The 16,643-nt window shown below is 24.1% G+C and overlaps 1 protein-coding gene across 1 annotated transcript; it reads left to right on the forward strand.

The window, feature by feature from the left end:
- The first annotated feature begins 11,039 nt into the window (after positions 1-11,039).
- LOC132921326 (myogenesis-regulating glycosidase-like) lies at positions 11,040-16,620 on the forward strand. The gene is made up of 8 exons (XM_060984290.1): positions 11,040-11,196; positions 11,730-11,834; positions 11,963-12,270; positions 12,576-13,032; positions 13,938-14,196; positions 14,899-15,280; positions 15,377-15,533; positions 15,643-16,620. The coding sequence occupies exons 1-8, from the start codon at positions 11,148-11,150 to the stop codon at positions 15,927-15,929; spliced, it is 2,004 nt and encodes a 667-aa protein (XP_060840273.1). The 5' UTR covers positions 11,040-11,147; the 3' UTR covers positions 15,930-16,620.
- Positions 16,621-16,643: the final 23 nt, after the last annotated feature.

Raw genomic sequence — 16,643 nt, forward strand, 5'->3', positions numbered from 1 at the left:
CAATTCACTCAAATAATTTGGAAATAATATTGAATATTTTCGATTTGGATAAGCCAACTTTTTCAGTAAATTTTTATTTTAGTTATTCACACTACAAACTAACATAATACCCGATCACCGAACACTAATATGATGTGGCGTAATACAGATTCACCATATAAGTGCATTAATTGTACTACGACGATCAGCTATCCAGTGTGTCGGGTTAGGTAGCAAGCGCCTATAAGATCATATTATGGCCTAATGTGTTTACATTTTACGAATACCATGGCATCATTCCAATCAAAACTAAACATAAATATTAATTTCAACTATTCACAAAATAATACAATTATTACTTATTATTTTGTCATTTTGTTAGATATTATTGCATGTAAATTTTTATTTTTAACTAATAACTAATTAGATGCATACAATTATATCACACAAACGTTATTTTCTAACTGTCAAGTGCAGCCGGACAAATTATAATAACCTCATTAGCTATTAATATATTAAAATATTGAAGTTGGTAATTTTTTTTCTGTTATTTTATAGTACTTTTTTTAATTTATATATTCGCACAATAAAATTTCGGTTTGTGAATAAAAAATGTTGAAATAAGTGTAATACAAAATCCTTGTAAATTTTTCTTGAAGCAAATAATATTAATATGGTAATGATATTTTTATCAAAATACATGCAGGTTAAACATTTTTTTGCAAGTAATTGAAGTTCAATATTCGTCAAAATCATGAAATTATTACCTAATACCTATACTATTTTGTAGTTATAAATCTATGATTTAATATTTAATATATTCAATTTATATAGCTAAGGTTTGAAAATTTAATAAGAGGTTTCTCATAAGTAGAGCTTACTGATATCCTAAAAAATTGAAAATATATGTAATCTCAACTTGTATTATTATTATTTTTTTTTTATTGAAATTTGAAATTCAAATTCGAAGAATTGCACTATATTTATAAATTAAAAATAGGTAATGATTTTAATATTATATTATTTTTTGTAATATAAAAATATCTGCGAGGACTTAAATATTTTATTTATATTATATTTTAATATAAGAAATTTTCAAAACATTTAAATTAACTTTAAGGTATCTATTCATACCACAAACCTAATCATACCCTTCCACGGTAAATTGGTATTGACTCAAAAGTTAATAAATATTATATTATATGCTATAATTGTAATTTATAATTTATAATAATTAATAAAATATTAAATTCGAATTTTTCGCAAAAATTAATGTACTCGTATTTTACTCAAATATATAAAAAAAAATTAATTAATTAATATAATATATGTTAATGGATGGTTTCCGCTCAGAGTCGTTTATCGTATGCAATGACTGATAATTGAATTCAAATTTAACACAACCATTACAGTGACCTACTCAATAATCAGGTACACAGATATCTGTACAGTATAGCAGTTATTTACTATCCTATTATTTTTTTTTATTGAAACTAATAAGTCTTTGACTGGTGGGACACGGAAACATCTAATATTTATCTAATCTAAAACATGCGATGTTTACTTTAAAATATTAAAAAGTATTAAAGAATAAAATTATCATTTTTTTACTAACATTTATTTGATCTGTATAATTCATTGTGTTTAATATCCCAAAGATTACTGTTTTCCTCAAGGGAAATTAATTACAATACCTAAATCGATTCATATACATTAATCTATATTCGCATATTATTTATTTGAATACATGTGGCTTTGTGTTGAAATGTTTTTATTTATTTATTTTATTAAATATTTAAAGTATTAACTATTAGTGCATACAAACAAATGTATTTGATATGATAATAAGATATTGTTTTATGTCATTACCGTGTTATATTAATTAAGGACTATCTTTAAAAATGTATTATAATTTGCTTACATCACAATAAGTTATTTATTTTAGTTAATTTTATACTTATAATATGATTAATCGATATATATAAAAAAAGAATTCAAATCTGGTTTCGATTAAAACTAATAAGTAGGTATTGGGTATGATGGCTATTAGCTAGTTAAAAAGTAAAAAATGTTTCTTATGTAATCTATCGTAATCGATTGTTCCTAAATCATATTATACACTTCACTATTTGTAAATAATTAGCAGCAGCATTTCGCACGAATGATCAATAAACATTTAATGAATTAATGATGGACTAATGGTCTCTTAAACATAATTTAATAGCTTGTAATTTATTCATTCAATTTTATTGAATCATTAAATCAATACATTTTTCATGCGATACGGTATTGATGTACTAAATAGCTTTAAAAATGTCTTATATTTTATGAAAAATCAGTAAATTTGGAAGCAAAAGGTATAAATATACTTTAATTTGTCACTGTTTTCAACTTGATTAGTAATATATTTAGGTTTCTAAATATAATTCGTTTAGATATATTTTACAGTTTCCATATGGTAAAATTATTCTTATCTAGTCAAATGTCTATTGAAATACTATGTCTTATTATATACTTCTGAGATAACATTAAAAACAGAGGGTGTATTTCAGTTTAAAATGATTGTACCTATTTTAACATTGATTATTACAAATGAAATATTTTTAAAATTGTATATTTTAAAAACAATTATCAGAATAAAAATACAAGAAAATAAATCATATTACACTATTTAATTAATGAGTACCTACTTGTATACAGTTGCATAATATATATAATTTTATGCATTAAAAGAAAAAAATACATATTATTATGACTTAAGATTATACTAATTTAGATGTAAAAACACTATGTAACTGTGCCCATTGGTTTTTACAATATTTTAATTTTCAAGCAAGCAATAGTCGTTTTTAAAATTTAATATTTCAAATAAGTATTAATAACTTGCTTGATGGAAGTCTCCAACATAAGCTATGTGCCTAGGCTATTTAAAATAAGTTTAAAATTGGTTGACACACTATTAATAATTTTGAATAAAAAATACAAATTAGACCAATATAACATTTCATTTACTATAAATTATTGTAAAATTGACTATTGAACTGAAAAAAAAATGTGATTTAAAGCAAAGTATCTCACGGTTATAATTTCGTATATTTTTAAGTTATATACTGTATAGTGTATAATATTGTCAATATGTACAAAATATATTAATAATTATAATTTAAAATATATTAATATGAATATGAATTATTTTATATACTATCTTATGTAGTGTAATAAAATATATTATACATTTAAATATTTAAAAAAATATAATTTTGAAATCATGTTTTTAATAGTTTTTTCCATTATAGCATCTTTGATAATTTATTGTAAAATGTAAAGTAAAATGTTTTTAATATAATAATTACATTTTAAAATTTTTAAATGTTTTTATCCGAGTGTATTATATGACTTATTTTTATATCATAATTTGTACTTGTACGTAAAAATAATAATTAATAAATATTTTACATTAGTGTATTCTATTAAATTCCAATTAATAGTTCAAATTATTTTACTTAATACTTTAATAGCATATAAAAAAATCAAAGTTTGAATATCAAATAACTAAACGAATACTAATCATAATAAATTATAAATTATAAATACAATAGCACAGAATTAATATTTTTTAAATGTGATGATTTATCATGTCTTATTATTTAAAAAAAAAAATCATTATATTATTATAATAAATGCTATAGGCTATTATATAGTTTATATAGTATAAAAGTTACAAGCACGCGTGACGAAGTGTGAGAAGTAAAAAAAAAATGAGTGCCTTGTGATGACATGCTGTCCATTTTTTTTTAATTTTCTAATCGAGTGAAATATTTAAGTATTTAAAATTAAGTAATTATGTAAATAATGACTTTTTTGTTTATTTTAATTGAAATTGAAATTATATTTTATTAACATAAGTATCTAAACAAAATACTTCAGTACTAAAATAATTGAGTAAAGAACTTAATTTAATTATATTATATAATAAACAAATATACAATGACGTAGGTAATTTCATATTGTTGATAAAAATCACCAATTCATAAAAATAAAATTTAACTATAAAAAACAATGCAATTCGCCTTTAGCAAGCACAGTATTCTTTGCTCCACCGGCACTGTCATTACATAATATGTTATGTGTTTCAATTAAAACGAACCAATATGCGACCAATTTATTGGGTAACTATATATTTTTAAAAATTATTATAATCATTTAGTAATTGAGTTCAAACAAAACAAATTTAAATTATATATTATGGTTGTTAGTTTAATAAATAGTTATGTCGTTTGTTCAATTTAAAATTTCATTGGATTGTTTTCATAAAAATCGATCAATATAGACTGTGAAACGTCTATATCCATTTTAAATATCATGTCTTTTATATAATGATTATCGTATTATTTATTTAACAGATTTTTATAATACAAATAAAAATTCCTATAATATTTACCTAAGTACTTATCCAATATTTTTGATTAATCAAGAGAAATAATATATTCACTGGCATAGAACGTAAAATGGAAATTCTACATTATTTATTAAAATTTGACTAACTAAAGTTTATTTTATTAAATTTCAAATATGTATTACTTTCAAAATTAATGAATTAAAAAATTGAAAATTAACGCTCAAAATAAATTATTTTTACGGTTGAATATTAACTATTTTAAAGATTATCAGTTAATTGTATAGGTACATGTATAGGTATATGCTTTCATCCATACTTATATACCTACACGTCCTACACTGATGTATGACTACAGATGTGTATACGCATACATAAACAGTTTAGCAATACCTAAGTTTGAACTTAGAAGATAATATAATTATACACATCTATAATACGTATATAAAGAGGCATGCCGAACTATGTATTTGATAATTATAGTTATTACCAAACGTTAGTCATATACGAATCCAACAGCAGCTAAAACTCTAGAAATATTTTTCAGTACTTTATTAAATTGCTATCAATTTTTTTTTTCGTCAAATTTCATACCAGTTTTCAAACGAAAATACATAATGTCAGTATTTTTTAGACGCGCCAAGTTACTAAATCTTGTATTACCATAATCAGTTCTAGGAATACAGTCTGATACATATATAAAATTAAAAAGCAAAGTAAAAAGACCATGTAAAGAAACATTGGAAAAAGAAAAATTTTTACGGGAGCAGACAAACAAATATATAAATAAGCAAATTTGGAGATTTGACTTTTTAAAATCTGTATCATTTAAATTTTTACACTATATTTAATTGTTAACATTATTATATTACATATAATTATTATGATTATTATTAAAAACAATGTAAGCAATCAATATATATATCAATAATAGGCTGAAGGGACTCAACTCGAACAACCTAACAATATTGGTTGGACTCAACTCCGATAACCCAAAAGTATTTGCGGGACTCGATTCAATGTCAGCCTTATATTTTATTAGATGTTTATAAAAGTTAAAAGTTATGGTTTTGTATTCTTGCTAGTGATAATATTCAAATTAAAAATAATATTTCATGATTATAATACATATTAATATACTTATATTAATTAGGTAATATATTAATCTATGGTTTACAATTATAATAATGTTAATACATTTCTATATGTACCTACTACCTATACTGTAGTTATTAACATTTCAACAAGTCATATTTAAATTATGTAAATAATGGTTCATTAGTTCAGTAGGTTAATTGAAATTTCAAAAGTAAGCGGTGAAATCACAGACTCTGACCACTACCCCTCCTCCAACCACAAAAAATGACGTACTTATATTTGCATATGAAAAATGATTTTGAGCGCAGATGGTTTGAAAACAAATTTCACTGAGCATATTTCTTGATATTATTATGTTTTTTGGTATAGGTATTAAAGTCTTTTATTAACTATTAGTATTATAGTAGGTTAATTTAATTTTTGTTGAAAACATTGCATAATTGCATAATGCATATATTGATTTATAATATAATAATATGTATTTATATATTATATTTGATCTATGAACTACAAACTTTTTATTAATAAATTTAGTATTTCTGATATTAGTGGCCCACAGTTGTCGTAGTTAAGCTCTTATTTAACAGGAAGGACGCAATAGGTTATTGTTTCAGGTAAAATTTCAACTCTTTTTGCTAAACCGTCGGGTGTCCCTCAAGGAGGACCAATATTATCTTTGCTTTTCTATTATTTATAAATAAAAAAAAAAAATTACAAAGGTAATACAAAAAAAGATAAAACAAAAGTATCTTCATTGCAGATACATCGGACGACGGAAATGTATATTATGTCTTATGACTACTGACTAATTTACCAATATTGGTTTTATCTATACGATTTATTAGGTACTAGGAACTTTTTTGTCGCGTGTAAAGAATAAATTTACACACGCACCTGTATAGTGCATACATTGCACATACCAACAACCAGTTATATCATGAATATTATGGTCGTTATTGATTTTTGAAATTCGGCGTTCACGCTGTATATAATATTTTTGTAGGCAGGTATATTTAATTGTGATACATATAAATTTCGTCATAAGTCTATAGGTACCTCATGACGTCACGGTAACGCTCTCCGTGTGACAGTGTCACACAAATTTATAGAATGACCCTATACATATGTCGATATAAAATAAAGGGTGACATATTATTACGAGTATATACTTTTAATTCAAATGTAAATAAGAATTTTTCGGGTTTGAATATCATGCAGTCCAACAAAATATTAAATAATAAATAGTTATTGTAACTTGCATTATACAACTACAATAAAAAAATAATAATTTTATTATTAACAAATGATTGATAGTATTTAATACCAAATAGTTATTGATAAATTTTGATGAAAATAAAAAATATCTCGTTGATAAGATATATTATTTAACAGGCTATTTAAAAATAAATGAAGATGTTCAAACAGGACAATGGAAACAATTCTGGTTTTAAATTGTTTTTTTTTCATTGTTAGATATTCCATTTCATTCATACTTCTAAACTTCTTATATATAAGGTTGAGTGACAGGCGGATTAGAAGTATGACAGTTATAATATAATCAAACCCGTCAAATTGTATCCGGAACTTATATTTATGTATTTGAAGTGTGTGTACTATTTGGCTCGAGTACCTATGCAGTATAGAAATTCAATCAATTAAAGGCTATTTTAATGTACTTATATTAAATGCTATTAGTCAAATTACATTTTTCCTTAGATTTATTTTTTCCACTTTCAAAAATTATTTCCTAAAGATGATTGCTGATATTACGAGTACACATTTATTTTTAATATAATAAGACTTATATAATGCATCGTTAGATATATTAATTGTTTATTGGAGTTTTAACGGGTTTTACCTTTTTTATGAATGCATATTTTTCATTTAAATGTAAGCACCTAACAAGAACACAATAGATAATATAATTTACTTATTGATAATATATTTGTTAACGATATTTACTACCTATATACATTATAATCACAAATATATAATAGTGTTGTTTCACACACATTTTAAAACTCATTAGAAACTTTGAAATTTGAATGTTTGGATTATTATTTTAGGTATACATATTTCAATACAATATGTCAATATCGTTCAGAAATATATTATTATATACCCAATTGCTTGTAGTAAGGTTAAGTGTGCAATTCCTGTTCCAATTATGGAGTGTTATTTATATGCCAACTAGGTACCTACCACAAATATTAATATAGAATAGGTTGTATCTACAACAACGCTGAGTACAATTTATTTTAAAATCGAGAAACAGAATAAATTGAACTAATAAGCATACCTAACTAATATAAAGAAAAAAATGTATTTTATTTAATACAGTGTTATTAAATACGTCAATGTAAGTAAATAAGACGTCACTTGAAATGATTTATACATTAGACAAGTACAATAAAATAATAGAAAAATATGCAAGCAAACATTGTTAACACACACTATTAGTAATAAAAAAAAAAAATGGGTATTGCATTATAGTCGTTTAATGTATACACTGTCAAATATGTTACATAAGTTCATGAAATTTACATTAGTATATTGACTATTGATTACGGAAATATTCGTAATTAATGTACAGTATAAAATATAAAATATATTATATATTGTCCCACTAAATAAAAATTAGTAAACAATAAACATATAAAATAATATATCAGCAGGTTTTGTCATTATGTTATTCTAATTTTTTTGATTCTAATAAAAAATATTATATTATAGTTAAATGTTGACAACTTTATGTTTATTGTCCATGTAAAAATTCATATTTGAATGAATACCTGTTGTTAATTTAATTTTGGATAGAACTATAATATATTGTAAACAATTCTAGGAAGTGAAGAAATAAAAGAGAGTATGAGATAATAAAGAAATTCCATTTAGAGTTGTTAATTAATATCTGAAAGAATATTACAAAATGCTAATAATTACAATATATGTAAATATTATCTAATTGAAATCAATAAAAAGTCTTAAATAAAATTTATTTTACGATTTTTAATTTATATTGCAATGACCAGAAAATTAATAGAAAATTAATTAGGTATTATAATGTTTATTGTATTTATATCTAATCCATTATTAAAAATGTATTTTCCATTGTATGTTATAAGTACCATTATAAAACAATAGCTTGGTGAGCGAAGTAAAAGTAACACTTATAAACTACACAATTACATCCAATTCAATGTCAATATTATCTTATTTGCTACTACTATTTTTTAAAAAAAATTCAACATAATAATATGATTTATATAATATAAATATGAATAATTGATTCATATAAACAAAACACTTCAAAATGATATTTAGTATCATTAATATTTATCAATAGAATGACAGCCCATAACTTTTACATTAAATATTATATAATATGGGATATAGGATATTCAATATCATAATCCTCCGATAAGCCTTATCATTATATTTGTCTGGTCTTACTTTACCTATATTATTAAAATTATAAAATTAATAATTATAATTATATACATATAGTATAGTTAAGTTTTAAAAAAAATTTAAAAATTCAACAAATATATTAGTTATTATGTCATATATATTTTATTGATATAAACGCTAATCGGCTTTTTACATATCTAGGTATAGTAGTATAGTATAGATAATACATTAAATTACATAAGTGATGTAGATAACAAAATATAATAAAAAAAATAAAAAAATAAATGAATAATAAAAACATACTAAAATACAGACATTTAAGGACATAATATATTAACATTATTATTGTTTACATTGCGCATAGCTTTAACAAAAGACTACTAAAAGACTACTAATTTCTATTGAATCAATTTCAATAGAAAAGTATGATCAGCCTTTAGTCGCCTGTCTTCAAGAGGCAAGAGATTTAGTGCACCTATGACAGATTGATAAAAATGTTGGGAATGATCAATTTTAGTAGGAATCCAGCATAACCGAGGAAGCGATTTCGCGCTCGTTCAACTAATTCGTCCAAAATGTTATTATTAAATATTTATTTATTTTTGAAAGGTATACAATGTACTTGAATAGGGTAGGTCAAGTATTTTTTGGTCTCATTCAACATTGAAAAGTATAAAACCATAAACTCTGTATTCATCCCTTGGTTAATGTTATTGAGATTAAACTGAACATACAAAGATACAATTTTAATGATTTAAATAAGTATTTTATTATAAAATAAACTAATTTCGTCTTTGCACCGTTAAATTAATTTAAGTCTTTTTACCGAAATTCATATCGGTGTTTTATTGTTTTATGAAATTCACTTAATTTTTAAAAAATTTCAAGTTTAAGCAATACGATATGAAATATGAAACTAATTACTATTTACTATAATTAATATTATTATTTTAATAGATTAACTTGCATTCATTTTTTAAATTTTGAGCACTTTAAACTAAATTAGAAGAAAACAGATATTCTCATAAGCTTGATAAAACGAATAAAAGTGGAGTCACCCTGTAAGTAATAACTAATATAATTTCAAAACTATAATTAAATACAAATTGAATGAATTAATATTAAGTATTTATAAAACTATGATATTTTTCGTTGTTGTTGTTTTTTTTAAGTATCAAAAACACATATTATCTGGAGACTGGATATAAACTAGAAGATATGACAACAAGGAAATTATTTACAAGAAAAATACTCATTCAAATGAAACAATAAAAGTTGGTAATCCAACCGGATGAAGATATGATAAATAAAATAAATATAAAAGTATATGACGTTCATATAAACGTCAACAGTTGATCTATGTAAGATTATTAAAGAATTACACTTGACACACTAATTAAACAAAATTAATTGTTAACCAACTAATATGGAAAATATTTAAATTATTAAAAAAATATATCTATAAAATGAAAAAAAGTTTATCAATGTTACCAATATAAATTATGTTTTTAATATTTTTTGATAACTATTTGAAATAAAATATTAATTTAATATAACAAATAAAAAGAGCGAAGATTTTATAACTTGTTAAATAAATATTTATTTAAAATAAAAACGAAACAAACTGTTAAATGGCTAGAAAGTATACATGATTATGAATTAAGAAGTATTAGGAAAATAATCCTACTGTAGATAAATTAAAACCTCACCAGGATAACATTATTTTACTTAACCAATTAATAATCTTATTCCAATGTTCTATTTTAAATATTTGTACTCAATGTACTCTTTAAAAATCAATATTAGGTAATCTTTTTAAAATTATGTACGTATAGTATGAAGTACCATTGAATAAGTGAAAATTAGCTATTGACTGACTGATGTCATTACGTCACCAATATATTTATAAAAAACCAAAAAAAATGGTGCATACTAAATATTAAAATGTATCAAAACTATTGATTAGCTATCTATTGGTAATCCATATTTTGTGATAGTAAAATTACAGTAAACCGATTAAATTCGGAAATAATTATTATAAAAAAATTGTTTTTTTTTTTTCTAGTAAATTAAATAATAATTCATTATCCAAATAAAGATTAGCTTATGTAAACAGAATACTTCAATACCATTTGTTTTAGTTAAAGTCATTATCATGATACAATATTCAGTGTCATAAATCTTATCGAATTCGAATAACATTTATATAATACGGATGATATCCAAACAACACGAACCATTGATATGCTGACACTCCTCGCGCATGGACCGTCAAACTTTTAACAGAAAATTAAAAATGGCAAACTTCTTAGGTAATTATACGATGCATAAAATTAATATATTTATACTATCATAATTATAATGCTATTTTAGATTACTTACTATTTATAGAAAATTACTTACTAAATGTAAGGCTCAAGTTATGAACTATTGAATTTATTTCAAAGTACTCAGTGTTTTTAATTAAGGTTTTGATTTGAAACAGTTACGTATAAGTAAAAAGAAAGAAAACTCTTTTGAATATATATATTATATTTTTTATTATTATAAAACATAATATAACATTTAAGTTTGTACATTTACATACCTTTATATTTCACAAGTTTTTTTGACATAATTGTTTTGAATACATTTTAAAATAATAATAACTTTCTAATAATATTCTAGTAATCTAGTAAAACATAGCCCAACTTGATGATACGTTATGCTATTAAATATATAAAATTAATATTTTTTAAACTTTTCTTGGAATATAAAATTCCATGATTGTCGCGTATTATCTTTATCAAATAAAATAATATTTAAAAAATATATCGTTAAAATATGGGTGTTTTTTTCTGTTTAGCATTTTGTGTCATTGCATTGACGTTAGTATCGGCGTCTTTGGCTACATCAGATTATATCGTTTTATACTCCGAAAATGAAAAGGAGTTGCAAGTGACATATGAAAGTAATTACGATATTATATTATTACGTTTTTTAATGTTAAGCATTTATATATTTAATAATACTGTTTAGATCTTATGTATTTTGAAACAAGTTTAACACTAATTATTGTTAAATTCTTATTAATTCCAGAAACAATAACATCGAAGAATCTAAAGCTAACCTTCTATGAAGATTGTATCAATAAAGATCCAAGTGTTTGCACATCGAAAACAGGAGACAATTCAAGCTACATACGCTACTTTTCAGAATCAGAAAAACAGGAATGTAAGCATTTCGAACAAATCAGTGAATCAATGAATGATATTTTTCAATTTTGTGTCGACATGGAGAATAGTTCTTGGTTTGGTGGTGCTGAAACGGGCTTACAAGAATGGCCTCTAAATAAACTTAACTGGACAGATATGTCATATGTAACAAAAGAATCATACAGCCAAGCAGTGAGTATATAGTTTCTTAAAAAATATAAACTAAAAACATTAAATTAATATTAATTTTCGATTCTATTATTTTTTAGTTTTATTCATTGATTAGAATTATTATATTTTGTCTTCTTCAATTGAAATCTATTAAAATTTAAACTTAAACATTAACAACTTTAATATGAAATTTATTTTTAATTTTCGACACAGTGTTTAGCGATGCCCTTAATTTTTAATTTCAGCAATTGTAGTTTAAGAGATATGTATTCATTTTTAAATGTTTGTAGTTTATTAAATTAATAAAATTGTACTTTTTGTCGTAGGTCGTCGAGTCTTATTTCTTCAACTCCGACGGTTTTTACATACACATCAACGATTCAGTTGCCTTATTTGTAGACATTAATGGCCCTAGACCAGGAAAAATGTGTTTTACCTCAAAAGTTGTTGCTCCGTACAGAAAAGTTAGGAATATTATGCAATTCCGTGTATGCAAATTTAGTAATCCCCGAATAGCTCACGAAAACGCTATTAAAGATTTTCTTGGCACGCCTACATCTATACCCGATCCTTATGTAATAAAGTACCCGATTTGGTCAACATGGGCTAGATATAAGATTGTTGTCAACACATCTTCCGTTTTGAGTTATGCCGAAGAAATAGTAAAAAATGGATTTCAAAGAGGTACATTCGAGATTGATGACAAGTGGGAAACTTGCTACGGTAATGCAGAGGTTGATGTAAAGCGATTTGAAAATATTCATGATACAGTAAATAAACTAAGTAAGTATATTATTGATTTAATATAGCAATAACATTTTTAACTTTGCTACTTTTAAAAATTAATAAACTGTGATTTTTATTTTATTATATCACTAGTTGTACTTAATTCTGGTAGGTAATTTAACATAATTGAAAATGAATAATAATTTAAGTTAATTTTTAAATATTTTGAGTGAATACAAGTATGAATTGATTTTATTTTGAACTTAAATTAATTACCATCTTTATTATACAGAAAAACATTATAAAATATTTCTTCATTACTTGAGTGTTTATTTATTACTATTCAATATATTAATCATTTGTTTAATCAATTTTATGTTTAGTAATAATTATAAAACTCACAAATTAATATTATAATATAAAATTATATGATAATTACTATAGTTGATTTCAATTTGAATACCAACTCGGTCATTGTTAAAAGCTTCTCTATGGTAAATTAATATATGTTTTGAAATTAGTATAAACCTTAATGATTAGTTGAAACAAAACATACATTTTTAAAAAGTTTATCTATCATAAAATTCCAACGTTCTAAATTATCTTAATATTAACCATTATATAACCTGAAGCACTTAACTTTTCTCAGAATATTGATACAATACAAGTATGATATATATCAATATGTTTGAAAATATCAAATATTGAATATATTCCATGATCAAAATGTAGATTTATGTAAAAATTAAAAAAAGCAATGCATGTATTAACTTTTAAACATCAAATGCTTGTAAGAATATCATGGGTAAGAAAAGATCTTATCGCAATTTGTACATAATCTTTAACAGATTTAATTGAATTATTTATTTATTTTTCAATAGATAATTTCTATGAATATATTATAACATTATGCACGAATAATCATTTAACTGTTTTTATATAATATAATAATTAATTTCTAGAATCATACGGTTTTAAGACATCTTTATGGACACATCCGTTCGTAAATAAAGAATGTTCTATTCACGAGACGATCAAAAACAAAGGATACTTTGTGAATAGTACATCGAATACAGTGGATTCTACATGGTGGAATGGCAATGCTTCTTATGTAGACTTCACAAATCCCGAAGCAGCGGCATGGTGGTCCAATTCTCTACGTAATTTACTTGCAACATCTGGCATTGATACATTGAAGTTCGATGCAGGAGAATCCAGTTGGTACGTATATTGTACGCAATAAAATAAAGTACTAATCTTAAGTGCAAATAATAAAATATAACCAGGAAGTTGCTCTGCTGTGTAATATATGTAAATTATAAATTTAGGTACATTTTTTTTTATGAAGAAATATTTCAAGAGTATTTTACCGAATGGTGTTAGAGTATGGGATTTATAACAGCATACATATTATATTTATTATTACTCGAATTAATAGTAATCGTTGTTTATTCTATAATTTAGAACACACATTTTGAATTTGTTCGATAGTTTCTATAGAACTTTTTCTACAGTTTTGACTATTTTGATCCATTCAAAAAATAAATAGTGCATGAAGAGATCTGACCACACATTTCCACTTCATACGCCACGTTTTTGTAATTGGGTAGATAAATGTAGAGGATATGTTATATTCTAATTCAGAAATAAATCATTGCATACGAAAAGCGATTATTTTTTATGACGATGTTTTAATGTATTATTCGTCATACGGTTGTGTAAACAAATTATTATAAAAATGTCGATAAAGTTATTAATAATTTTTAATTTATTATATATATATTATTGTTATTGTAGAAAAATCTTAGTTTTTCGTTGAAATAGGTTTCTAATACTATAAATAGACAATATATATTATTTAAACTATAAAACCAACACATTTATACATAAGATTCACAGTAGAATATTTATGTTTTTACATAGGAGTCCGCCACTTCCAATCTATTACGATAATGATTTGACATACTATCCTGATAACATTGTAAACGCATATCTCAATACAATTAAGGCTTTTGGCAACGGAATAGAGTACAGATCATCCAGAAGAAGTCAAGAATTTGGTTGTTTGTTAAGAATGATTGATCGCGAGTCCCGGTGGAGTTACGAATTAGGATTACCAACACTAATAACATCTCTGATACATCTGAATATGATCGGATATCCGTTCGTATTGCCGGATATGATCGGTGGAAATGGTTATAACAACTTACCGCCATCTAAAGAGATGTATATTAGATGGATGCAAGCCGCTGTATTTATGCCAGTCGTACAGTTTTCATATACTCCTTGGGACTTTGACTCACAAGTAATTGCGTTTTAATGGGCTTACTTTAATATTAGTTGAACAAAATAAATATAGTAAATTGTTTTATAACTAACATCGGAATTTCGTACATTTTAGACATTAAACTTGTGCCGACATTTTATGGATCTCCGCAGCAACTATACTGACACAATTGTGGATCTAATGAAAAATACTGTTGCTAATGGTAGCCCAGTGAATCCACCTGTCTGGTGGATCGATCCCACTGATGCAGATGCATATGCGATCGATGACCGTAAGGAAATATATTTTATTATAAACATCAATCAATATTTGTTTATCCTGTAAAATAATTACGTGTTTATAATTAGTTGTTTATTTGTATGTGCTTGTTTTGTTTATAGAATTTCTTTTGGGTGAAAATATCCTGGTAGCTCCAGTACTCGTCGAAGGTGCAACTTCTCGTAATATCTACTTGCCAACGGGTTTGTGGAGAGATGAGAACCATCCCGGAAGTTCACTGTTATCTGGAAGAACATGGCTGATCAATTACCCTGCCAGTCTTGAAGTTCTTCCGTGGTTTACTAGAGTTAGTTCTGAGAGTCTATCAGAACCCTCCAGCTCGATTTGCCGTATACCATCCGCTAGCTATATTTTCGTTTTAGGTTTAATCGCGTATTTATTTCGATGAAATTAATGATATAACATGAAATTTATAGTTACCTACCTAACATAGTGTAATATTATAATATACCTAATATTTATACACTTGTTTGTACAGCCAGTGGTCAAATAATGTAGCTGGAATTTAATTTATTCAACTGACGTGATATTATTATAGTTATAATTTAGACATTTTACAAAACATTGTTTAATTTATTAACGAAATTATACGTGCCAACTTGTATGTAAGAGAAAGTTCAAGTAAATGAATAAGCGTGGTCTTAGATTAAATAAGCTGCCAAGTAGCTCGCGGAGTATATACTACTTATTAATTTAATAATATAGGGACATTTAATTGAAAAATTCAAATTGTTTAATCGTTTAATCTATTATATTTTTTTTTAAAAAGGATGAATTTTTTATTATGTTTTTGAATTGTATAGATTCGATTTTATTTTACATATTATTATATGTACAATTATTATTATTATTATTATTATTATAATGTACGGATATAATATAATAATGTGTATTACAGGTACTGAGGATATTAGTAAGCTACAATAAATTATAATATATTTGATTCACCTAAAGTAATCTATAATCGATTATAAGTATATATTTATTTTTATAAAATAAGAATATGAACGAGTACATATACTTTATATTAATAAAAATATACATGTTTTAAATTTTTATCAACAAATGGTTACATATTATTTTTTTTTTGTTCTTGTTATTT

This window comes from Rhopalosiphum padi, chromosome 2 (assembly GCF_020882245.1).
Source record: "Rhopalosiphum padi isolate XX-2018 chromosome 2, ASM2088224v1, whole genome shotgun sequence".
In the NCBI taxonomy this organism is placed as follows: Eukaryota; Metazoa; Arthropoda; class Insecta; order Hemiptera; family Aphididae; genus Rhopalosiphum; species Rhopalosiphum padi.